The sequence below is a fragment of the Sarcophilus harrisii genome, chromosome 3 (assembly GCF_902635505.1).
Source record: "Sarcophilus harrisii chromosome 3, mSarHar1.11, whole genome shotgun sequence".
In the NCBI taxonomy this organism is placed as follows: Eukaryota; Metazoa; Chordata; class Mammalia; order Dasyuromorphia; family Dasyuridae; genus Sarcophilus; species Sarcophilus harrisii.
The window spans coordinates 365833543-365858724 of NC_045428.1; the positions used below are offsets into that span (position 1 = coordinate 365833543).

General features: G+C 34.5%; 1 protein-coding gene across 3 annotated transcripts; it reads right to left on the reverse strand.

Annotated features, from left to right (window-relative positions):
- Positions 1-205: 205 nt before the first annotated feature.
- SGO2 (shugoshin 2) lies at positions 206-25167 on the reverse strand. 3 transcript variants are annotated; one of them, XM_031960223.1, is made up of 9 exons: positions 25087-25167; positions 21350-21514; positions 18893-19068; positions 17161-17238; positions 12874-12962; positions 11165-11439; positions 6845-8974; positions 4157-4301; positions 206-519 (listed from the first exon to the last, which is right to left on the reverse strand). In XM_031960223.1, exons 2-9 carry the CDS (start codon positions 21498-21500, stop codon positions 408-410), a joined length of 3156 nt encoding a protein of 1051 aa, XP_031816083.1. In that variant the 5' UTR covers positions 21501-21514; positions 25087-25167; the 3' UTR covers positions 206-407. The 3 variants fall into 3 exon arrangements, with proteins under 3 accessions (XP_031816083.1, XP_012400369.1, XP_023355143.1); XM_012544915.3 differs by lacking the exon at positions 25087-25167 and adding an exon at positions 24578-24666; XM_023499375.2 differs by lacking the exons at positions 17161-17238; positions 18893-19068; positions 21350-21514; positions 25087-25167 and having other exon boundaries at positions 12917-12956.
- Positions 25168-25182: the final 15 nt, after the last annotated feature.

The following is a 25182-nucleotide window of genomic DNA, read 5'->3' on the forward strand; positions in this document are numbered from 1 at the left end:
GACAAAACAAAGGCCTAGAGAGTTAAATGATTTGTCCAGAAATCCGATTTATAGTCTTCTATTTCTTTTTAGAAGCTCATAGAGACTGTACTCCTCTACCATAGCAAATCAATTAATTATAAACAAGCAATACAAAATTAAGTTTATTAAAACAGAACATTTTCTATGTCAGCTGTAAAAACACAAAAATGTTTCATTGGATCTCATATTTATATAATAATCTGACTTTATTTAGAGAAACTTATAGCAAAAACATGAAATTATATATCATGAATTGTCTTGATCAAAACCATAAATGGCAAAATCAGAAAACAGCTAACTTTATATACATTTGCTTAATCTTAAGAATGGAAAATGCATCATTCTATGTTAAAAAACAAAAAAACAAAAAAAAAGAATGTGGCTGTTTAAAATATTTCTTGAGGGTTTTCCTTATTTTCTTTTTTTCTTCCTTTTGACTTTTTAGGTCTGGTATCCACACAATCAGAATTTGTAAATTCCTCTTTTCGTCTCAATTTTCTGCAGAACAAAGAATTAAATGAACATATATGATCTAAAAACTCAAATCTAATACTTGCTACTATAGAAGCATGGGAAAAAGACAACATCACACACATTTCAAGTTTGTCATTCAAAATGCAAAATTGATTTAGGTATCTCAGATATATATGTAATGAAGAAATTCAACTTAAACACTTTGTAAGCATACATCTACTACTAAGGTGGGAAATACAAAGAAAAAATGCCTACCTATGAATAAATAATTTAACTCTTCTGGATCTAAAGTTTCCTCATCTATAAAATGAGAAGATTTAGTTCTTCTACTTAGAAGAAAAGATAAAAAGAAACCAAAAGAAAAAATGTACATGCAATAGCAATAATGTAAATATGAATAGGTAAAAAAAAAAAAATACCCTGAGTATTGCATATTTATAATGACTAAACAAACTGAGAAAAGAGTGGAGGATCCATAATTGTCTTACTCCATAATGGATATGTACTATTATATATATGGCCAGATATAAGTAATATAATTGGTTGGCTTTACTGCTCAGCTTTTTTCCTTTCTTCATTAATTTTTGTAAATGAAGAACAGTTACCTGGATAAGGGAACAGGGGAGGGGTATTTTTGGAAATAATGTCATATAAAAACAAAAAGTATCTAAAAATAAAGGGAAAAAAAATCAAGAAACAACTCTAGTTTATAAAACAATTATTAAGAAAAAATTCAAAATTAGATTGAACAAACCATTTTAAAAACTGTTATCTTCGATAATAAAAATATAAGCTGGAAAATATAAACTTTAATTCAGAGGGTCTTAAACTTTTTTGGGTTATGAATTCCCCTTTGGCAGTCTAGTAAAACTTATAGAACTCTTCTCAGAATGTTTTTTAAAAACAAATAAATATATGACTAAGAAAAACAATTATATCCTAATATAATTACCCCAAATAAGCAAAGTTACAAGTTCACAAATTTAAAAGCTCCAAGTCAATGACTATGCTTATTTTATTTTCTCTAGTTTTGCTGCCATCTGCTGGTTTAGTAATTTTTCTACTTAGCTATCACAACTGGATCTTGATTAGAATATCATGTCTATTATGTGTGATTAGACCAAATAGAGAATCAAGAAACTAAAAGTAGTAAATTTAAAGTTCTTTTAATTAGTCCTTTGAGATATGATTGTTTTAAGTATAGAAAAATACCTTTAAGTATTCTCTAAAATATGACAAGATTCTCTAAAATAGACTACTTTTCATCTTTTAACAGGAAGCACTCTTTTACGCTAACAGGATAGGATATATATTTTATATGATGAATAAATGCTTTAAAATTTGATATGATAACTAAAGTATAGGACAATTATTTATTATTTATCAAACTCAGTTACTATCTCTGATTTGATTTCCTGATTTGTAAAAAAGATGAATGAATTAGTATTCATTAAGCACTTATTATGTGTTGAACACTGGCTCTGAGCCTGGAAATACAAAAGCTCATATTCTAACAGAGGGAGACAATATAGTGGAGTGGTGGTCAGTGAAGAGTACTTTGGCTTGGGCAGTCACAAGAAGGAGGATGGGAACAGTCAAGTGGACATGCCCTTTCCAATGCAATTCTAATGTTGGCTCCATTACAATTCACAGAGCCAAGAGGTGGATGAGGGAAGAGATGTTACATATAGTGGCAGGGTGAAGAAATACAATCCCCAAGTATTAGCTAGATCTGAGTGACTTAGCTCCTCCCAGTCATGCTCTACCAAAGTCTAACTGTATAACAACACTTGTGTTTTCTACCTCACAGGAGAAAGTGAAAAACTTTAAAGTACGATATAAATATGAGATGTTACATACGTGTTTTAGAACAAATCAAATAAGTAAAGCCACTTAGAGGAACCAAATCTATGACTAACAGAATACATTTCTTTAAATCTTCATTGAAATTGTATTTTCAAAATGTCAAAATTTGAAATTTTGCACTAAATAAAATTAAGTGCCCAGTTTATAAATACAAGAAAAGCAAACCTCTGTAGTTATTTTCACACTTTGCTCAGTTATCTTAGATTTTCTCCATTGCCTTCCTACCTTCCTCACTCCCCCAGGGACTTCTCTAACAAACTGACTTCTCAATTTCTCAGCCTCAATGCAAAAGCCTGCCCTTTTTATCCCATATATTTCATAGACCAAGATGGTCACATGTTAGATCTCATTATCACATGTTGGAATTGCACTAACTCCAACACTGCAAAAAAGCAAATTAAGACTTGTTATCAGTAAATCTTTCTGATAATTAGACATCTCCAAAAGTGGAATAAGAGGCATAACTTGACAAAGTCTATTTCTCTAATTGGAGGCCTTCAGACAAAGGACAGCCATCTCTTTGTCCCCAGTGGGGCCAGTGGGGGAAGTCTTTTCAGGTATAGGCTGGACTTAGTGGTCATTTGGGCCCCTTCTAACTTAACATTTTTTGACTTTCTTAGAGTCAGAATCAAGTCCGGACTCTGGTACATACTAGTCATATGAAAGGAGTCAAGTCTCTCAACTTCTCAGTGGATGTAATCTCAAGACAAAACATCACAGGATCTTTGCTAATCTGCATACCTCAAGGGAATTTCTTTACTTCTAAATGTTCTTTCCTACAAGGATGAAATCATAGTCCAGACCAAAAAAACCCCAGACAATGATGACAATCCAAAGCCTAGGTGCACAGCAGTATGATGGGGTTGGGATTCTAATAGGGGATACAATTATACATTATAAGGAAATGCCAAAATACATCAAAGTAATCCAAAGTAATTTCAAGCAGATGAGTACTAGTAGCTATTAAGGATGGTAGAGATGGGGAAAATCAGAAAAGCATTGATGAAGGAGGTGGTTCCTAAGCTCTGCCTTGAAAGAAGGTAAAAATTCTATTCCTAAGTACATCTCAGAAGCGCTTTTGTGTAAAAATATGAAGAAGGTGAGAGAAAGATGTCACACACTGAAATGCCTACAGGGCCACTCTGACTGGAACAATGAGTAACTGATGTCAAATAATATGAAATAACACTGGAAAGGTAGGCGCCAATCAGACTGTAGAGAGACCTAACTGTCAAACAGAGCCATTATGTGATCTCAGAGACATTAAAGAATAGTTAGAAATTTTGAATGTGTGAATATGTTAAATCCTAAGAGTTATGTTTTAAGAATAGTCTGACAACTGTATGGGGGAGGAAATGAAAAAGAGAAGGAAAAGAGGCAAGAAGACCAAATTAAGAGATTATTCTAATAGTTCAGATGAAAATTAATGAAGACCCGAACCAGGGAATCTATTTGAGGACTTGAGCTTTTTTTTTTACTCACAATCCCTTTTTGTCTGAGAAATTTTTATGTAACCCCAAGTGCATAACTATTTAAAATAGGTATACAAATCAAATGTTTACCAATAACAAATCATAATTTTTCAACCCCCACATTCAATCATGCAATCCCATATGGGAGTCATGACCCACAGTTTAATAAATTTCATATTAAAATAATAATCAGGACATATAACTGATAATTAGATCTTTGGCTCATCTATACTGAAATTAATTTGAACAAACTTGAAAAATAATAATGGGGAAAAAACTTTACTCTTAAGACATTAAAAAAAAAACCCAACACTGATATTTACCTCACAAGACTTGGTTCTTTATAACATACAGCAACTCGCCTTCTTTTAATTGGCAAAATTGAAGAAACATCATTAGATGATGTACTCTGAGACTTAGGAGAAGAAACAAAACTAATGTTTCTCAAATCCTGTAGTACTTTGGTATCTGGAAATAAAGAAAATCTTATTATTTTATAGAATGTTTAATAATGAGCTATATAGTTAAAAAAAAAAAACCTTCAATACTACCAGAGAAGAAAAAAATAATAAATTTGAAGCACAAACCAGCACACTAGTCATCAATATTAACTAGTCTGAAGTAACATATTTAAAGGTTAAAAAATATAAAGCTTTGAAAGGTTCTAAATTATTTTTCACAATGTACTTGTAAAAGCTTTCATAAATTCTGTATCAATTTAATCATCTGACAATTATAAAAGTTTATAAGGTTAATCAGTTCTATACACCTATTTACTATATGCAACATACTAGATGCTCAGAATCTAATAATCATAATCAAATGCATGATCTAATACTTTGAATAGTACTGATGCAGCTTAATGTTATTTCCATTTAAAGGTAAATGAAAACAAAGTTGATTAATTTATCTTGATCATAAAGCAGGTTTTATCTAATTAAACAGATATTGACCTTTTACCTACTAGGAGAAGACTACTACCCTAAATACAGAAAAAGTTAAGACTTACCCCTTTCCCCTGCCAATACCATATAATACACAATAAATGAATGAGAAGTGTGAAAAAATTGCAAAATAAGGGAAAAGGGAAAGTCGTTACTGATTTGGACAAGAGAAGGAAATCAGGGAAGCTTAACAGATGTAGAGAAATCTGAGCTGAGTTTAAAAAAAAATGGGTAGATTTTTCACAGGTACAAAAGAGGCAAGGAAGGCATTCCAGGCATAAAGCGCACAAAGGTTTGAAGCTCCAAGCACAAAGAGTTAAGTATGATGAGATAAAACTGAAAAGTCCATTCAATTAAGTGCTAGGCTTTGTGCTAAGTTCTGAGGATACAAGCAAAAAAGAAACAGTACCCCATTTCCAAGTTAGTTGGGTGGTGGCAAATTGTAGAGATCTACAAGATCTACTAGGAGTTGGAACTAGGCTTTGTGGCAACAGATCTTTGAAGGTTTTAAGCAAGGAGTGACATACCTAGACTAATCTGACAGCACTATGAAGGACAGAATAGGGAAGACAAAGCAGGGAAGATCCTCAGTCTGAAAAACAACTCTTTTTGACATTCTCAGTCTAGAAGAGCAACCCTTTTCTAGTTAAGAACACGCTAGAAAGCACTCTTTGGTTCTAGATTCTGTCTAGAAAAAGCAACTCTTTCTAGATTCTATGAAAGCATTCAAAGAAGCATTCTTTAGTTCCAGCTTCCCAATTTAGAAAGCACTCTTTTCCAGACCCTCACTCCAGGAAAAAAAAAAGTACCCTTTTCTAGATTCTCAGCCTGGAAAGTACTCAAGAAAAGAGCATTCTTGTCTAGATTCTTGGTCTCAAAAAATGCATTCTCAGTAGTAGAGCTCTACTACCAAAAAAGTCTATTATATGCAAATAAAAATAACTCTGAGGTATCATCTCACACCTATCAGATTGGCTAAAATGACAGAAAAAGAAAATGATAAATTTTGGAAGAACTGTGGGAAAATTGGGACACTAATGTACTGTTGGGAGTTGTAAGTTGATACAACCAACCTGTAGAGCAATTTGTACTTGTGTAAAACTGTGAATATCCTTTGATCCAGTGGCACCACTATTGGGTCTGTAACCCCCCCAAAAAAAATCATTAAAAAGGGGAAAAGACCCACATGGGCAAAACTGCTTGTAGCAGCTCTTTTTGTGGTGACAAGAAATTGGAAATTAAAGGAATCTGTGCTTTATATGATCACCTATGACAGACTTTGCACTTCTTTACAATACAGTGATCCAAGAAAATTCCAATAAACTTGTGATTAAAAAAATGCCATCAGATCCAGTGAAAGAACTAGAGAGTTAATGCAGATTGGTGTTACTTTTTTCTTTCTTTCTCATAGTTTTTCCCTTTTTTAGAATTTTTCTTTCACAACATTACTAATATGGAAATGTTTAAAATGATTATACATATGTAATCATTATATTAGATTGCTTGCTGTCTCAGGGAGGGGAGTAGAGGATAAGAAAACCTGGAATTCTAAATCTTACAAAAATTAATGTTGAAAACTACCTTTACATGTAATTGGAGAAAAAAATACTCTGGGGTGGGGAAAGAGTCTATTTAATAGCCTCTGTAAGTGGTAATGAGAGCAGTGGCAATATATAAACAAGAAGGGACGATTATGAGATAATTTAGAAAGAACTGACAATCTGCCAAGACTTGGCAACTGATTAGATGTGGAAGATGAGAATGAGTTAAAAAAAAAGAACTGGGGATAAAGACCCCAAAGCTATCAAGTGTTGAATATGCAAAGCACTGGTTAAGTCCACAGATGCAGATGTCTTTCAAAATCAAGTCTATAAAGCACAGATTCTTTCTGATTTTGTCTGTCAAGGACTGTTTCATTGTTGTCTGTTTCTTCAGAGCCAAGAACAGTGCTTAGCACATAAAAGGTTGTTAATAACTGCTTGTTGACAGAGACATAGCTAAACACTAACCTTCCAAGTGAATAGAAGGTTCTTATCTTGTTATTACTTTAAGTGTCTTAATGCTTACCTTTTCCAGTTGTTTCTGTTCTTCTGTCAACTAGAAATATTGTCCCTTCTGTTTTCTCGTGGAAAGCATGCTTTTGCTCAGTGTCAGCCACTTGAAAGATGGGTTTCTTCAGAGTAACATCGTCTGAAAGTTTCTGATCCTTAGCAATTGGAATGCCAGAGTTTAATAAATCCTCTTTCAAGGTGGAAAAAGGAGAAAACTGCCTTGTATTAAATGAATCATCCATCTGAGCTAAAGACTTTAAATGACAAGAACTGGACTCCATTACTGGATTACAAATGGATTGATTTGGTTTTGCTTTGACTGTTTTCTCATTTTCCAAATTTTGTTCCTGATTAACTTGCTCAGAATCACATGATCTTAACCTTTCCTCAATAGTGTCAGGTACTTTCTCCCTGACTTCATTTTGCTCAATTGGAGCAACTACATAAGTCTTTCGGCTCTTTTTTGATTTGGATTCTCTTCTTTTATTTGATACTTTAACATGTAATTCATTTCCTGCAGTCACGTTCATGAAAGAATTGAGAGATTTTTTTTTATTCAGAGTTGTAGTTGTACTTTGTGTCTGACCCTTCTGATGGTCATTCTGACTTTCAGGATAATTTTTCAGCTCTCTCAAGTATTTTGAACCTGATTCCACGGGGACAGAATGTTGAGTGAGATCTGTTGCCTGCATGAGGGTTTTGGGTTTAGATTTTATCAATAAACTCATTGGTTTGCCCAATGAATTCTTGCTATATTTTTTATCTAGTTTTTGAAGATCTGAGCATTGATCATAATTTTCCATTTTTTTATTGACTTCTACACAAGATGCATTTTTAATGCTGTTCACTTGGTATTTAGTGCTTTTTTCCGATTTGTTTGTTTCTGAATTAAGGTCTTCCACGTGGCTCTCTTTGTGGTACACAACTCCATCATTATTTTCATGTAGTTGGTTAATTTCAGAAAATAATTCATATGTTCTCTCTTTCTTGCTATATTTTGAAGACATTCTGCTTAAATTTGTTGTCCTTTGTTTGGAAGGCTGCACGTAAGTGATCTGCTTTTCTACACCTAATGAATCTTGGGTCCTACAATCAGAGGAGCTTTGGCTACCTTCGGTACAATCAAGAACTGTTTGTAGCTCATTTTCCAAGTTTTCTAATATTCCAGGGACAGTTTCATTATCCTTTTGACTTGGAAAGCATGCATCTTTCTTTGAATTATCTACCACAAATGTCTTTCTAAAGTCTTTGCCTTTATCAAAAGTTTGGAAACTACATCCCATGCCACAATTGTTGTCCTGGTAGGATTTATTTGACATGGGAGGGAAAAGAGAAACTCTTTCTTCATCACTTACAACATAGGTTTTTCTTGCTTTGTTATTTTTGTCATGATGCTGTAAAATGTTTGCTACATTTTGCTCATGAGTTTTCTGAAACATATTCTTCAAGGTGTTCAACTGATCAAGCTGTTTAGTCTCCAAAGTGAGTGTCTGATCTTCTGATTTACCATCAGCCAAAGTAAGAGAACTGCTTTCCTCTGTAACTTTATCCCTTGCTTCACTGTGTAAAGATGAACTAGTTTTTGATTGTACTTTTGACTTCTCTCTATTCTTTTCAGTGCTTGAATCTTTCACTTTTCTAAAAGCTTTTTTCCCAGAAGTTTTAGTTTTATGATTACTTTTATTTTTGGCAGCTGTTTCAATTGTAATAATTTTGCTAATTTCACCTGCAGTTATATCCATATCAGCTTCATATATTGTTTTCTGAAGCTGCTGCTCATCATTGGGGAGCATCGTCGTGGGGAGTTCTCCATTAAGTTCACTTTCAGATTGATTCTGTGAGTTAAGATGACATAATCCATTTTGTTGTGTTTTAGTATCTGTATCCACAGAGTTATTTATCTTGTTGCTCTGATTTAACATGTCATTTGAAACTACTTTTTGTTCCAAATCCACTGCAAGGGGAATTGCTGCAGAAAAATTATTAGATTCCCAAAAAGGAAGACGCTTTTTTCTTTCAGTCACATTTCCAGATTGACTACTACTACGAGATCTTTTCTTTTTCTCTTGCCCAGCATATTGAACATTATTTAGTTCACCTGAGGAACTTTCACATTTGGAACTTTCTTCTGGATGGGACTGATGTTCTATAAAATAAATGGAAATAAATTTTTTTCAGTAATAGAAGAGCTATTGCATTTAGAGCTGATTGTAAATTACTTCCTAAGCACAGCATAACTTCTGATTCTATCATCAGTTGAAACTTTCTTAAAACCCCATGAATTTATGACCACAGGCTTAAACAAAAATTAAATTACAAAAAGGTTTACTCAAAATGTTTACAATGGTGTCCATAGAGATAAACAATGACCAATGACCAATGGCCTGGGTTGTCAAGAATCAGGAGACTAACCTTGGCCTAATCCCATTGCCATAAGTTTCTGAAACTTTGAGAAGAGGCATTAGTGGCCAACTGTGGCTCAATTCCTTATTTCTCAGGAATATTTTTGCTGGCTTTAATCTGATGTCAAAGCAGGTTTTCCTAAGCAAAGCTACTCTCCAAGGTTTACAAGATAGGGAAAGATGCTAACACAAGAGATATTTTCGGACATGCCTTGCCTACAGAACTTTTTTGGATCAAATTGGTGATTTCACTGGAATGAGGAATAACTTAATAGTGGAAAAAAAATCTCTGCCAAAAGACAGATACCTGCTCTACAATTTCTAGTGCTAGAAAACTGCCTGGAACTTTGAAACTTGAAGCAACTTGCTTACAGTGCACACTTGAATTCTTGAGTTGACTTGACTTTTTGATGTTTTCCTGCACCTTCTGCAAACCTTCTTTACTTGTGCATGCTCCAATAGGAAAGGTACATGTTTCAAAAACCTAAAGGCCCCTAGAGAAGAGTCATCAACATGATGTACAACAGAGAAGTCTATGTGGATGCTTCCTAACTATGGTGCTACATTCCTACATGATCACAAGGGAAATATAAATTATGAGCTAGTCTTTTATAACAATCACAAAATATAAAGCTTTAGAGGTCTAGTACAAGCTCCTCATCTTGTGAATAAAGAAACAGAAAACCAAATAGGTGATAGAACACAACCAAGGCCACACACACAGTTGGGGAGAAATAACTGGCAGAACTGGGATTCAAATTGTCTCCATAATAAAAGGCAATGTTTTACTGTGTTTACTAATTTTTAATCTGACATGAAATATGTATAAGATATTTGGTTAGATAGAGCAAGTAGATAGAACACAGGGCTTGGAACATAGATAAAATCCACCCTCAGAAACTTCCTAGTTATGTGATCCTGGGGAAATCCACATATGTTTGACTCCATTTTTTCAACCATAAAATGGGGATAATGAAAGTACTCATCCCTCAGAATGTGGTAAGGATCAAATAATATATGTGAAGTGCTTAATAAATACTTGTTTCCTTCTTCAACTTCATTAAAAACAAAGCCATTTAAAAAATTAATTTTGAGTTTTTTTGGTAGTACCAATTAAAATAATTTGAGAAAATTTGTTCAGCTTTACAAAAAACAGGTTTTTGCCTCGAGAAAAGTCAAACTTTCTTTTCTAAAAGTAGATATTTTAGATTTCTGTAATGGTTAAAAGAAAATAACATACTTGTGGATCTTATCCAATCTGTATTCACTTTCTGAGCCTGAATTAACTTTTTCTGTGTGATTAGAGGTGCCCTATTCTCTTTCCTTTATTTTTAAAAATGAGGAACTTGAAGTTAAATAGTTTAGTTTAAAGCCCATAAACATTACACTTCTGAAATCTCTAATAAAATCTTCACTTTTTTATTTTCAGACATTTAAATAACTCCTACCAATCACAGTAACAAAAATAGTTACTGATAGGAAACTAACTAGGACTTCATTTCCTTTTAAAGCTTTTCCTGGGGGTGGGGAGTGGGAGAAGGAAGGAAAGCAATCAAATCTAAACTCCAGATCCAGGACGACACAGTCTGTGGTCAATTATCTTAATTCCTCCAAATCCATAGCTAAAATAAATACAGATTACTTTAAGCATTATCAGTAATATAATTAAAAAACTGATCATTCAACTTTACAGGGATGATACTGAGACATGTCAAAACTATTTCTGAACAGAACTGTTAAGGATAGGCATTATCACCATTGCCAGTATGCCACTTATAGCATTTCCCCAACAAGTGGCAGTGTTGGAAAAAGATACTTGGCCAACATGTTGAAATGACAGTTATAAAATTTCCTTTGATCCTAAAGGAAAACCATAACTTCAAGAAAAAAATACACATATAAACTTTAATATAATTGTTTTAAAAAGATCTTACCTGTGGAAAGCACATTGGTCGTAGAAAAATTTCTCCCTGGATTATCTTGGGCATTTATCTCCTGATCATTTTTCTCAGAACTTTGCAATAATTCCAAATGGAACTCATTAGATAAAGATACTTTGGATGCTACTGGAGTGAGAGAATCAGGTACTTTCTTGGTTGTGAAACTGTTGTCATGAAATGTCTCTTTATCATCACCATCGTCATCATCATCTGCTGATGTAAGCAGAACTCTCATAGCCAAATGGGTAGGTCTGATGTGAGGAATTTCTCTATTTTACAAATGAGATTATTGTTTAGTATATTTCATAGATGGTATTCAAAAGAGCCACTTACCTAGGACCAGAGAATTGCTAAAGAGATAACTCAAATGGATCTATGATCACATTAATGTGGGTATTCCCTCTAATGAAGTAAACCCATTCTGTAAGTTTTCTAGAGATAATTATGGATCAGAAACAGCTTCAGAGTTTCAGTTTTCATGTTCTTTATCTACCTTCAACAAACATGTCCTATTTTTACAAGCTTGATGATTCAGGAAGCTCATGATATATTTATCAATTGGGCAATTAAACAATTACTGGACTTAAAAGTAAAAGGGTCTTATCTATTCTAGGATTGAGAAGTGATGGGGGAAAAGTTAAGGCAGAGGGAAAAAAAAGAAAAACAATTAAGAGAAATATGATTTCTAGAGAAACTAATATCAGTTTCAAAATAAATCTTTTACTTCTCATTATTCTATTGATGGGAAAATAGGAAAGCATTTTTAGAACCACATAGATTATGTGTTTACACTGCTATTTTCATGTAAAGTATTTTATTAGGAGGGAGGCCAGGTGGAAAAATTGGGAAAAACTTAACTAATGATGAGCCAGAACTGATTCTGGGTTGCATCAGGATCAAAGTGTTTCTTTTCCAGGGGTTCTTCAAACAAGGTTGATTGGATGCCTCTTGTCCATTCTTTGCCTAAATTCCTTCTGAGCCTGAATCACTGGATGGGTGTTCTCTCAATCAAACTGAGATCTGTAAAAGCCAAGGTCTCCCCAGTGTATCCAGGGCCATCTCCAGTCCTTTTAATCTATATCTGGCCACTGGACCCAGGTGGCTCTGGGGGGCAAAGTGAGGCAGGTGACCTTGCCCAGCCCTCCCTCACTTAAATCCAATTCACTAGCTTGTCATGGCATCACTTCACTAATATCATGGTCCTCAAAAACAAGAATCTACTTAATATGAACAATATTTAACCTACACTTATTAAAGTCCTCATCCCTAAATTTTTCAGACATGAAAACCCATGCAATTAGATGGGCGTTTTATGAAACGCACCCCCGCCCCTTGTTGTGGATAAATTATATTTATGTAAAAACCCATCATTATGTAAAGGATGATAGGATCAAACATTACATGAAACAATTTTGTGAGAATAAAAATATATATATTCTTATGTTTATTCACATAATACTGCAAATGTTTCATTGTTTTCCTATGAACAACATAAAGAGGGAAAACATTTAATTGAGTTGTATTTAACTCAAATACTCAAATGGAAATTGAAAGCACAATGAAGTTGACAAATTAGAAACAGAACAAAGGAAAGTGGAAAGATCTCAATATATAAATAAACAACTAAAATAAATAGTAGTTCCACATTTAATTTTGTTCAGGTGGTCAAATTTCAATATCCACTTAACTTATGAAAAAATTACCTCCCAAATGAATGGTGTAATAAATCTTGCTGATTGCCAATACCTTTCTTCTTCTGGCTGGTCAGCAAGAGAGAGGGACTTTGAAAATCCTATTATAGAAAGAGAACAAAAAGAAAATGAGAAGATAGAAGATAACATTTATTAGTACAAGTGTTTCCAACCATTTTCAATTATTAAGATTCTTTCTGAAAATAAATTTCAAAATGGATTTATAAAATAGTAAATACAATTAATTTTAAAATGATAAAAAGGCACTAATAATTCAATGAGGTTTTAATATTACATCTGTTTCATCAGTTACAATAATGTATATACATTTGAAAAATTACTCAAAGGTATGGATAGAAGAGATAAAGAAAAACAGAGAGGGAGAGGGAGAGGGAGAGGGAGAATATTATTTCTAAAAGAATTTTAATAAACTCCTATGAGTACTAAAGTCACCTACTCTTGAAATGAAATCCAATAGGAATTTAAGATTTCCTTAAGGAACATTAAAACTGGAATGGACAATTGAGGCAATTTAACTCAAACTCATCATTTTACAGATAAAGAAACTGAAGTAACTAAAGATTAAGTAATTTGTCCACGATCACAAAAGAGACTATTCATACCACTTTTACTACTGAGGGATCACAGTTAGTGGCATAACTGATACTACATTTTGGTCTAGTCCAAACTAGAGTTATTTTGACAGACTATACCACCCATCACTCTTCTACAATACAAATATATTTAGAAATTTCAAATGGGCAGGGGAGAAGACAAAGAGTACAACTTTTCTTTTTACTTTATCTTTTCTATCCTTTACACAAAAGTTATTTTTGCCCATTGCAGAAAACTGCCCCTTAAATGCAAGGGTCAACTTCTTTCTTATTTGTTCAATTCTCATTGAAGTCATATAGGGTCAGCTTCAGTTGACTGAGCGGGGGAAATGTGGCCTAAGCAGACTCACTGGGAAATTCTGATGGAGTTCACAGTGAATCTTTTTTAGGGAAAAAAATTCTTTTTCTTCTTTTGTTGTTATTATTTTGGTTCAGGGAGAACACAAACAAGGTCTGTCAATCTAGGCAAAAGTAAAACATTTTCTGTTTTAACAGCCAAATATTTTATTTTAGTCAGTCTTTCTAGAGTTCAGAATTCTATCTACTTGGTTATTGTGGTATAGCATCAAAAAGGTATTATGCAGTGTTTAAAAAATGCTATTTGACGAAAGTAGTAAAATAATGCTAATGAGTTGGGTTGGTTCAGGACCATTGATTAAGAGTCAGTTTGTTTACTTTGCATTTATGTGGTCTCATTCTAAGAGAAAATATTTCTTATTCATTTGACAGACACAGTATAATTACCTAATTATCATTAGGATAGGAATAATAATAAATTTATTACATCAGCCTTTTGGTTATTGTGAAGGAAAAAGATAGGTTCCTTGATTTACAAAAATCTTCTTTGGTACACCAAAAGCTTCCTAATCAGCTGCAATGCCCTTGACATCTCTCTACTTCTTAGGACATTGGTATGTCCCCCCAAAAGTTGTGTTCCCCAAGAGGTATGTGATCAGTGAGAAGATGAGTCTCACCATCTCTATCACCATCACAACCATGACCTATTATTCCATTATTTTTCAACAAATCCCTCTTACTGATTCTGTGCAAAGTCTTAACGTCCCACTTTCTGTCACACCATCAGCTAGATATAACAAATGCCATTAGGAAAATTTTTCCCACCATAGTCACTCCCTATCCATACATCATCTGGGGTAGTAACAACCTTACCTTCCTTTTTGTTTTGCATTTGACAAGTCACAGTGTAATATCAGAGAAACTGAGGTGAGAAGAGACTGTTTTTAATTTTTAATGTGGTATTTAAGCTAGCTTTCCAAAATGGGAATATACTTCCAAAGCATTTAGTCCAGAGCAACTGAGACACACTGTTTATATAAGGTTCTTTAAGCAAGCAAAATACAGAGGTAGAGTGCAATTAGTCTTGCATAATTGCAGGACCCGAGATTGTCCTTGACAATAATTCTATTCCCAGGGTAGTTTTTGGACAGGGATGAAGTCAGAGAGGCAAGCACCTGTAGACTGTTCTTTTCTATGCTTCACTGTGTCGCCCTGATATATGTAAAAGGGAGTCAGAGCTTCATGGTTTTAAGTTTTCTTTTTAAACTCAATTTTCCACGTCTAATTGCACAAATGAAAAAGGGAAGGGGGAGCATGGCCTGCTATCCAGTGCCTAACAATAGGAGTAATAAATGCATATAAATTATAAATATATATATATATATATATATAGAGAGAGAGAGAGAGAGAGAGAGAGAGAGAGAGAGCGCAGTATAGGTTCAAACTTAAACATAAAACATATTGTACTAAAAGGAATGTACCACAAAATTTGAAGGACATTTTCTTAGAACTCAAGTGCCACTGGAAAAATAGTGACATCCAAAAAATTAAAATGCATCATTTTCTGAACAATATTTTAATGAAGAGAAAAGAATCTTCAAACAAATAAATATAAAAGAAACTTAATACTTTTGCTACCTTATCTGCTATGATGTTTGCCATCAATTAAAATTAGACTGATTTATTAAGATTGAGGGTAAGTTTTGTTTAATTTGTAAAGAAGCTGGTGTTTTTTGGTAGGGATAATTATTATAATTCCATGAATTATGACAATTATGAATATATCATTAGCTTACAGCAGCATCTACAAAGATAATTTGCTTTAAGAGCTAATGACATAAAGAGTTAGGCCCATTCTTTAGTCTGCCATTTCTAAAGTAAATTTTGTATCCAGGAATATGTGCTGGCAATGCAATCTGTAATATTTCCTTCCCTTAACTTTACATAAAGAGAGCTTAGAGAATAAGAATTTTCATATCTATATTTCTATAACAAAAAGTTCAAATCTGAAGACTACCATTTCAAAGATAAATTGTTAATATTACTTTTTAAAATAATTAAATATTAATGAAATAATATAAGATTATATGTTGTTGTTATTATTTTTAATACATGAATCTGACAGCTAAATGGCACAATGGATAAAAGACCAGTCTCAGCTCTGGAGTCAAATCTGGCCTCAGACACTTAGCACTTCCTGGCTGTGTGAACCCAGGCAAGTCAGTTAACCCCAATTGCCTCAGCCAAAAAAAAGTATTCCACTGAGCCTTTATATTCCACACTGCAAAGAGAGGTCCCATGAGAAAAATTGTAATATTTATAGCTTTTCTTCCTTTTTTAATATTAAAAGTTCTAAATACTTTTATTTTTTATTGCAAATGGCATTGTTTCAATATGAAAACAAATGGATTTCTTTTCGGCTCCATTTCATCTATGTCCTGTAAACTGGAAAATAAACCTTTTAACCCATTTTTTTTTTTTTTTTATGGGATTGGAGATTTACAAGTAGAAGATACCTCAACAGTGACCTAATTCTGCTATTACTGCTCAGTCAAATCATTTGTGTCTCTTTTGGGCCCCATTTGAGATTTGGCAAAAATACTGGAATGGTTTGTCATTTCCTTCTCCAGCTCATATTACAGATGATGAAATTGAAACATAGTTAAGTGACTTGCTCTGGGTCACACAATTAGTAAGTGTCTTAGACCAGAGTTGAACTCAAGAAGAGGAGTCTTCCAGACTCCAGGTCTAGCATTCTATACATTACAGCACCTACTACCCCAAAATAATTCAATGTCCCTCATTTTATGGAGCAGGACAATCTAAGAAAAAGACAATTTGTTTAGGGTCACAAAGGAAGTAAATGGCAGGATTTGAACTCAGATAGTCTGACCCTAAATTCTTTTCCCTTTATACCACACCACCTTCAAAAAAAAAAAAAACAATTTGTAACATATAAATGGAACTATAACTGAAAAATACAAAATCAGAAAGAGCTGAATATGTAGTAACATAAAAGAAAAATGTCAAGATAGAAATGGAACATAAATTTTACAAGTAAGTAAAACAATGGAGTAATCTTGTAATGAGTTTATTTTAAAAAAAAGACAAAAAATCCTCAAAATATTTAAAAATTAATGATTTGTCATTGTTAGAATCTCAACTAGAATACTAAACTTACATACATCACTAAGAATGCAAAAGAGAAAAAGAAGAAAAACACACTTGTTCTGGTAAGAAATATACAACACTTGAAAGTTTTTAAGAACACTAGAAAACAATTAAGAACTTAAGTCTTTCTGAATTATGAAGATGAATAGACCAGAAAGTCTTAAAAATTATTTGCTATTAGTTTTAGCAATATAGCATTTATAAGACTGATACTTACTTCAGGTTGGCTTGTCATTTCAATTGCAGATATCAAGTTACTGCTGATGAAGGCTTCTGTTTCTATAAGAGTTTTATGCTATGATATAAAAAAGACTTTTTAGTCAAACAAAATTCAAAGTTAGTGGTGATATATATATATATATATATGTATGTCTTTGTAGTCTGTGGAAGATTTACAAAATTACTTTAGTGTTATGTACTAATTAAATGGTGTGATAAACAATAACCCAGAATGAAATATTATTAGCAACTAACATTGTTATAGCACTTTCAGGATCAAGAGACAATATGGTATAGTACACAAATATCAAACTCATATAAATAAAAATCCAATATAAATATAGATGATGTTTAATTATAATTTTCTAAGTCAATCTGGGGTCTATAAGGCTGTTTTTAAGTTTTACACTACTGGTATGGTTAAGTAGAGAGCTGGCTTCTAATTAAAAAGAGTTGGATTCAAGAACTCAAACTGGCCATGTGACCCCATGCAAGGCACTTCTCAGAACTTTAAGCAATTCTCTAATACCTAAGTTGCAGAAAAAGTGCTAAGAAGCAGTGGCAAAGGGAGCTTCTTCATCTGGTAGTTACCTTAATCAATGCAATCACAGCTTCAATCCCTAAATCTATGTTCAAGGATTATAGATGTGGAGTTTACAGAGGCCTTAAAAACCCTCTAGTCCAGTTCCCTCACTTTGAGAGATGAGAAAACTGAATTTCACAGAGACTAAGTGATTTATTCAATATCACACATGTCACTAAGACATTTGAATGGGTCTAATGATTACAGAGCCAAGGTTTACAAAGTTCCCTCAAAATTCTATGAATCATTATTCCTGTTTTACAGATGAGGGGACTCTGAGGCAGGTAACTTGTCCAGCTCACATAACCTTTAGGTTTAAGAGCCTAGATGTAAACCTGAGACTACTTAGCACAAATTCAGCATTCTTTTCACAAAAGTAGCTTTATAGAGTGAAATCACAAACTATTCATCAGCCTTTCTTCTATCATAACATAACACAAGTATCAAAAGCCATAAACAAGTCTAAATGTGTAAAATTAAACTTTAGGCAATTCTCAAAAATTCAGTTGCAGAAAAGATGCCAATCTACATTGACAGAAGGAATTTCCTCATCTGATAGTTCAGTTTAATTAAAGTTTTTTTTTTTTTTTTTTTTTTAAATCATGAGTCTTTCCAAAATATTCCCCCAAACAAGTTCCTTCTATATTGGGGACTAAAGAGAGAGAGGTGTTGGAGATGGAGGATTAATAAATCAATCATAAAAACCTTCATTCTATTTGATTTGCATTCATTTAAATAGTAGTCTGGGAATCTTCCTTCCCTCTCACATTGGTCAAACTCAATTGAGATCTTTTCTTTCAAATTTTTACAGCTTTAGGAAAGTATATTGTTTATACTAAATAGTAAAGTGGTGCTGATGATAATCTGTGGCAAATATACATGCACATAAGTGTGTGTGTATATATATATATATATATATATATATATACACACATATATATTTACAGTATGCAAAATTAAAAGAAATCTATATAGCAACTTTCTCTCTTTTCCTAGAATTATCATGGCATCATAAATTTCAATAATGTATAGGAAGGAAATTTCCATAATATTTTTAGAAGCCTCACTTTTTTTTTTCTACAAAATCCAAGTAAATGGTTTTAAGTGACCACATAAATTAAAAAATAATACAGTATAGATAACATACCAGACGATTTAGCTTTTGACGAAGAAAAGCATTTCGAAAACTCAATTTCTCCACTTCTTTCTGCAACAACATTTTTTCAGTTCTAAGTTTTCGAGAATTTTCTTTTTCTATACTCAGAGCCTGAGCCAATGCCCTGTTGTTGTGTTTTAAAGAAATCTTAACGATAGAGGAATTGTCTATGTAAAGAGAGAAGAAAACAGTTAATATGTTATCCTTTAAAATTTCTTTCATATACTATTGCCATTTATGTCCAATGACATTTAAATGTCAAAAAGAGTGGGTAATCAGGAGGTAACTATATGAATTAGAAAAGGCAGTCTAGAGGTGAAGCCTGAAGAAAAAAGATGGATCACTAAATCGAGACCATTTCTCTCAAGAACATATTAGTTCTCAACTTATGTTCTGAATGTCAACAAGCATTAATTAAGCACCTATTATATGTACCAAGCATTGTGCTAAGGTGCTAAAGAAGCAAAGAAAGACAAAAAAAAAAATTCTTAACAATTCTGTTCTCAAGGAGATCACTGTCTAATAGGCAAGAAAATAAGAAAAGAATTATGTATATATAAGACATTACATAACAAGATAATTTGGAGACAATCAACAGGGGAAAGCACTCACACAAAGGGAAATAATATGTGTGAAAACAGAATGGAGGCACCAGAAGATAGACTTCATGTGATAATTTAGAAATGCAGGTCATGTAGAGAATACTTTTTTCAATACTGGAGTTATCCTTACACATGGTTTGGGGGAAGAAGGTACAAATTAAGAGTAAGAATTGATATTTCATAGAATGAAAATCCAAGGAAAATTGACTCTTAAAATTAATTTAAGTGATTATATTCTCTTAGTTGAGATGAGTTTTGAGTATTCACTTCAAAGTTGGCAGACTATCTAAATCTCATGGGATACTTTACCTTTACCAAATAACCTAGTGGCTGTTTCTAGGGATTCATGGCATTCTAACCTTGAACTTGTCATTTATAGTTACTAATAATATTATAAATAAATTCTGAACTATTTTAGTAGGATTGCTTTAATAGTATGAATTCTTTGTAAAGTTTCCTTTAAATTGCACTCTTGCAATGAATTCAAAGTATAACTAGATTTATGATTTCTTATTTATAGGCAATTTATTTAAGAACACAAATTATTTAAGATGAATTACATTGTGGTAAAATCTAATTTTAATCAAGTAAATCAGGCCTTTTATAAATTGAACAATTCTGTGAAACACACTAGAGAACTTGGATAAATTTTCTAGAGTACTCTTGGAAGTTGTAGCCAACAGGCATCTAAAATAGGCAATCTAAAATTACTGGAAGCTAGAATGAGATATTTTTCCAGTGTAATCCTTCAGGTTCCAAGTAGTAATTCATATTTGTATAGCACCTTTAGGCTTACAGAGTGCTTTTTTCACAATAGTAGTATAAAGCTGGAATGAAAATATATATCTTCAGCCTAAGAATAACATAACTAAGGTTCTGAAAAGGGAAGTGACCACTCATACACCAGCAGGTAGAATTTGAATTTAACATTCAGCATCCTTTCTACTATATTACAGTATAACTCCTGCTGCTCCACAAAGCTATTTGGGATTAAATAAAGCTACCTAGGGATTAGAGTTAATTAGTGATAATGAAGCTTTTAACCACAATAAGTGGCAGTTATCTGTCATTAATAGACTTCAGACACAAAATTTGCTTCATTCATCCAAAGTTAAAGGCTATGCTAAGAGTCAAGGCTTGGATGCTTCCAGGATACTTTCCCTTAGCTTCTAAAAACAGACTTTAATTAACAATTTATGGAAATAATTTTCATTGTCATTTGGAGAAATCCAAAGGTTTTCCCTTTGGCAGGCAAATTTGAAGTCAAAAGTGTTGAATAGTTAAAATTTGTTTTTGGACCTTTCCTAACTTTTAACCAGCACCATCCTTTTTTTATTCTCCCCTAAAACTCCCATAGGCCTCATGCTAAATTAATCCAGTAATGCTGTACTCCATTTAGGACTGCTTTCTTCTGAAGAAACCAATGCTCCAAAATTACCCTTAAATAATTGCATGTCTGAAGAAAAGTGGCAGCCTGCTTCTGAAGTGATGCCAATTTCTCCTTTAAAATTAATCCTGAATTATTTTTCAATATTGGGAATGGTTATTCTGAGATAGTCTGGATGTCTGTTTTATTGTTGTTAACTCCCATTTTTCTAGTATAGACAATATTACACAAAATCTCCTACTAAGTAAGGCTAGAGCTAGAAGAGAAGAAATTAAAAATGGTTTAAGGTATATGAATTAAAAACATATATATACATAAGGGCTTTTTGTACTTCACAAAATAAAGAAAAACATTACATAAATAGATGAATGGCAGTGAAAGCAACAATATGCTTTAATATGGTTTAAATATTGCTAACATTTTATTTTTTATTGCTGATGTAAGAAGCAACAAACTTACTTATTATTTTGTTTTTTATTTTTGAGGCAAGAGAAGTATTTAACTTATTGACTTTTGAAGTTTTCTTGTCTTTTACATATCTCTTAATTCTCTGATTGAAAAGCAAGGAAGTTCCAGAAGCACCCAGATCTTCCATTTCTGAAGCAAACATTGCACTGCTGGTTACTGAAAATGGAAGGAAAAGACAAGATTAGTTCCCTCCAAATAAAGGTTTATACCTTGTTTACCTAATGTCAACTCCCTGGTAGTTCAGGTTTGAACCAGGTTTGTTGGGAGGAAATCAAGGCAATCATAGGTTAATAAACAGTTCACTTAAAAGGTTTACTTACTCCTACAGAACAAGGATATATAAAATAGCACAGAACTACAGCAGACAGGTCCCCTCTAGTCTCTGTATGGAAATGTCTGGTCAGCCAAAGGGGATGTAGCAACTCATATATGGTCTTCAGGCATCCACCAAGTGTGGAGGACACCACCTTCTATAAAAGGGTGTAATCTGTTATGCCTCTAGATGACCAAGAAGGCATTGTCAACAGTCAGAAATCACAAGGAGGCTGCTTCTAGACAGAATTTGAGCTTTGCCTTTGGGCAAAGCTTAGTTTTGGCAAATTTCAGGCCCTGATTCTAAGCCCTCTGAGAAGATTGCCTGAAAGCAAATGAACACATAAAAGGCAGTACAAAAAAAACAACAAAAAACAAAACAAAACAAAAAAAAAAAACCAAAAAGGAACAAAAAAAAAATGAAGTTGAATTAAATAGAGAATATTAGAACATTTATCAAATAGAAGAAAAATATAATGATCCCTACACTCATGAACATTCTAAGAAGTAGTCAATACACAAATGGAACAAGAAAGGGGAAGAGATTCTCAAGAAATGGAGATCCAGGGCAAGGACTTACTAAGATCTCAGAGCCCACTCATACCTGGAAAGATAAGGTAGCTGAAGTATAACAATGCAGACAGTTGAGTTGTACTAGCAAAGGTAAGGCTTTCCAAACTGCAGTTCAGGATTACCTTCAACAGTTACCTTTCTTGCTTCCTCAAGTGCTGATGAATACTAGTTGAAGAAACCACAAAACCTCTGTACTCTTAAAATTTTTATTACCTAATTTTAACAGTGCTCTTGCTAATATAACCAATCCTTTTGAATACCTATCACACTCTCCCACAGTTGCTACTCCAACCCTTGTCTTCTCCAAGCCACCTATACCATCTTCCTTTCTCCTTCTCAGTAAAGGATCTTACTCCAAATTTTATCAAGAAAATATAAGCTTCCCAGTTCTACACCTCAAATTCCCTTCAGCATCATACACCATTCTCACTTCCTTGCGACAATATCAGAAAGAAAAGGTAATCTCTTTAAGAAATGTCTATATTTGTACTTTTGATCCCACTCTTTCCTGTGCTGTACAGTGGTTAGTCCCTTCAAGTCATTTCTCTTTCCAATCTTGAGTCTATCAGTCAGCTGTTTCTCAGATACTTAAAAATTTATACAGACAGTCCCTATAAAAAACAAAAACAAAAACAAAACCCTTCACTTGGCCCTGATATCCCATCAAGGAATTATCTTCCCTTTTCACAGCCAAATTCCTAATAAAAACCACCTACAGTAATCATCTTCCATGCCCCCATCACTTGCTGTAGTTATCTCAAAAGTGAAATTATATAAATGTCCACAAAACTTTGTAACTTAAAAAAAAAGCATGTCATACATTACTTTTAGAGCGTGAAAACCAGAAATCAAATAATTAGAGAATGTCACGACTCCAAAAAGATGAGGAATCACTTAACAGGTTTTAAAGCTGATGTCCTAGCAGGAAATTGTTTATCTATTTCCAAATCTAAGCACTGATAGAAAATCATTTTTAGACTTGCATTTGGCCAAAGAGATTTAATTTCCCAGTTCAACAGAACCTTATAAATTGCATATTGTAGCCCACCTCCTCATTTTATAAATATAGAAACAGAGTCTAAAGACGTGACATATTCCATGTATACTTATTGTGTATCTAATTTATATTTTATTTATATTATATTTTATTTATAGTTTAATATATTTAACATCTACTGTTATTTATTTAACATCTACTGGTCATCCTTCCATCTGGGGGAGGGAGGTAAGAGGTGAAAAATTGGAACAGGAGGTTTGGCTGTAAAGTTACCCATACATATAACCTGTAAATAAAAGGCTATTAAATTAAAAAAATAAATAAATAAAAAATAAAGATCTACGGAGGCACTTGGAAAAAAAAAAAAAAGACGTGTCATATTCAAGATAACAATTTTTGGTGACAGAGGCCACCAAATTCCCAGTTCACTGTGTAAATCTGATGCGCAGATCCTATTCAACGCTGCTACTGCTAAATCACCCATAAATCATAATCTATCAATATGCTCAAACGTTCAATCACTGATATTGTCTGTATTTATGAAGTATCGACACAATTCCGTGGCAAGTGATCCTGTGTCCTCATGAGCTTAAATGCCAAAAAAGTTTCCATTCATTTCAGTGATTTCTGGCAGTGAATCTCCGGGACCGAGTTAGGGTTAGAGGGTGCGCAAGACGAGGTCACGTCATCTCTCTTCCTTGAGCTTCAATCTGTTCATTCACATGCCAAAAGATTTACCTAGGCGGTGAGGGGATTAAGGCCAGGAATTTTAACGGGCTGGACTTCGCCTCATTGTAGAGGCGCTCTCCACCCAAAAAAAATCCATCTCAAGTTGGAGGCTGGCGGAGCGACTGTCCTTCCAGAGAGCCGTTCCTTGCGGCCGCCGCATCTTCTCCTAGGCACACTGCTCTAGGCTACTTCTCAGCGCTACTTCCGCAGAACAACTCTGCCAAGGCGCGCACAGCCGAGCCCCAGCGCAATGGTTTGTAAGCCCTGACGCGGCTTCTGACACTTGGGCCCAGACTTCGAGACCGAGCCCTCCGACGCCAGATCCAAGGCTGCGAGATTCAGGACTCGCATCCCCAGGCCGTTCACCCGCCACGCCCGCAGCAGCAGGCCCAGACACACTAGCGTTCCCCTCCCTCAGCTCCCTGCCCGAGCCGGCTTTAGAGAGGAGAGGTCAGCCGCTGCAGGGCGGCCGCCCCCTGCGCAGGGCGCCGAGGGAGGGCTGCTGGGAAGCACCGAAACTAGGGGCCCGGGGTCGCGACCCAGCCTGCGCTGGGGCAGAGAAGGACGCCCCCGGACGGTCGCCGTCTCCGCCGCCGCAGCGCGCTTACCTATCCTTCAGCATCTATCTACGGCTCCTGCGTCCAAGCAGAGGCCACCGCGCCAATAGCAGCAGATGCTCCAGCCTGCCCGCCTCCGCAGCTCGGGCTCAAGGGCCTTTTTTGGATTTTCAAACTTCCCAGCCGTTAAGGGTCGCCGGGAAGTCAACCAATCACATGCCGGAGAAGGGACTTGGGGCGGGGAGAAGGGTGCTGCGTAAGTGTCAGCGTCTGCGTGGGGCGGAAGAACCTCCGAATGCCCTCCCGCAGCGTCGGGAAGCGGGGAAGCGGAGGGCAGCCAGCTGTTGAGATGGGGCGGGGCTCAGAGGCTTGGGAGGGCGTGCGTGGAGGAGTGAGGTCGCGTCCCGGGGCTCGTCTTTGGGTCTGGTTGAAAGTTTCTTTGTGTGAAGCCGGCGCTCGGCAATGAGGCCTGGCTGTTTTGTTGTGAAACAAAGAAAGGGGACGACCAGTTGAGGGAGATGAAACCAAGAGAAAGCTATTTAACGATAACAGTAGCTTACCAGAGGGGCATTGTGGCCTAAAGAAGACGTTGCTACGTTTGTGGCCTGGAAGATCGGCTTTTAAATGTGATGGTTCCTGGGCCTGTGACACTAGGT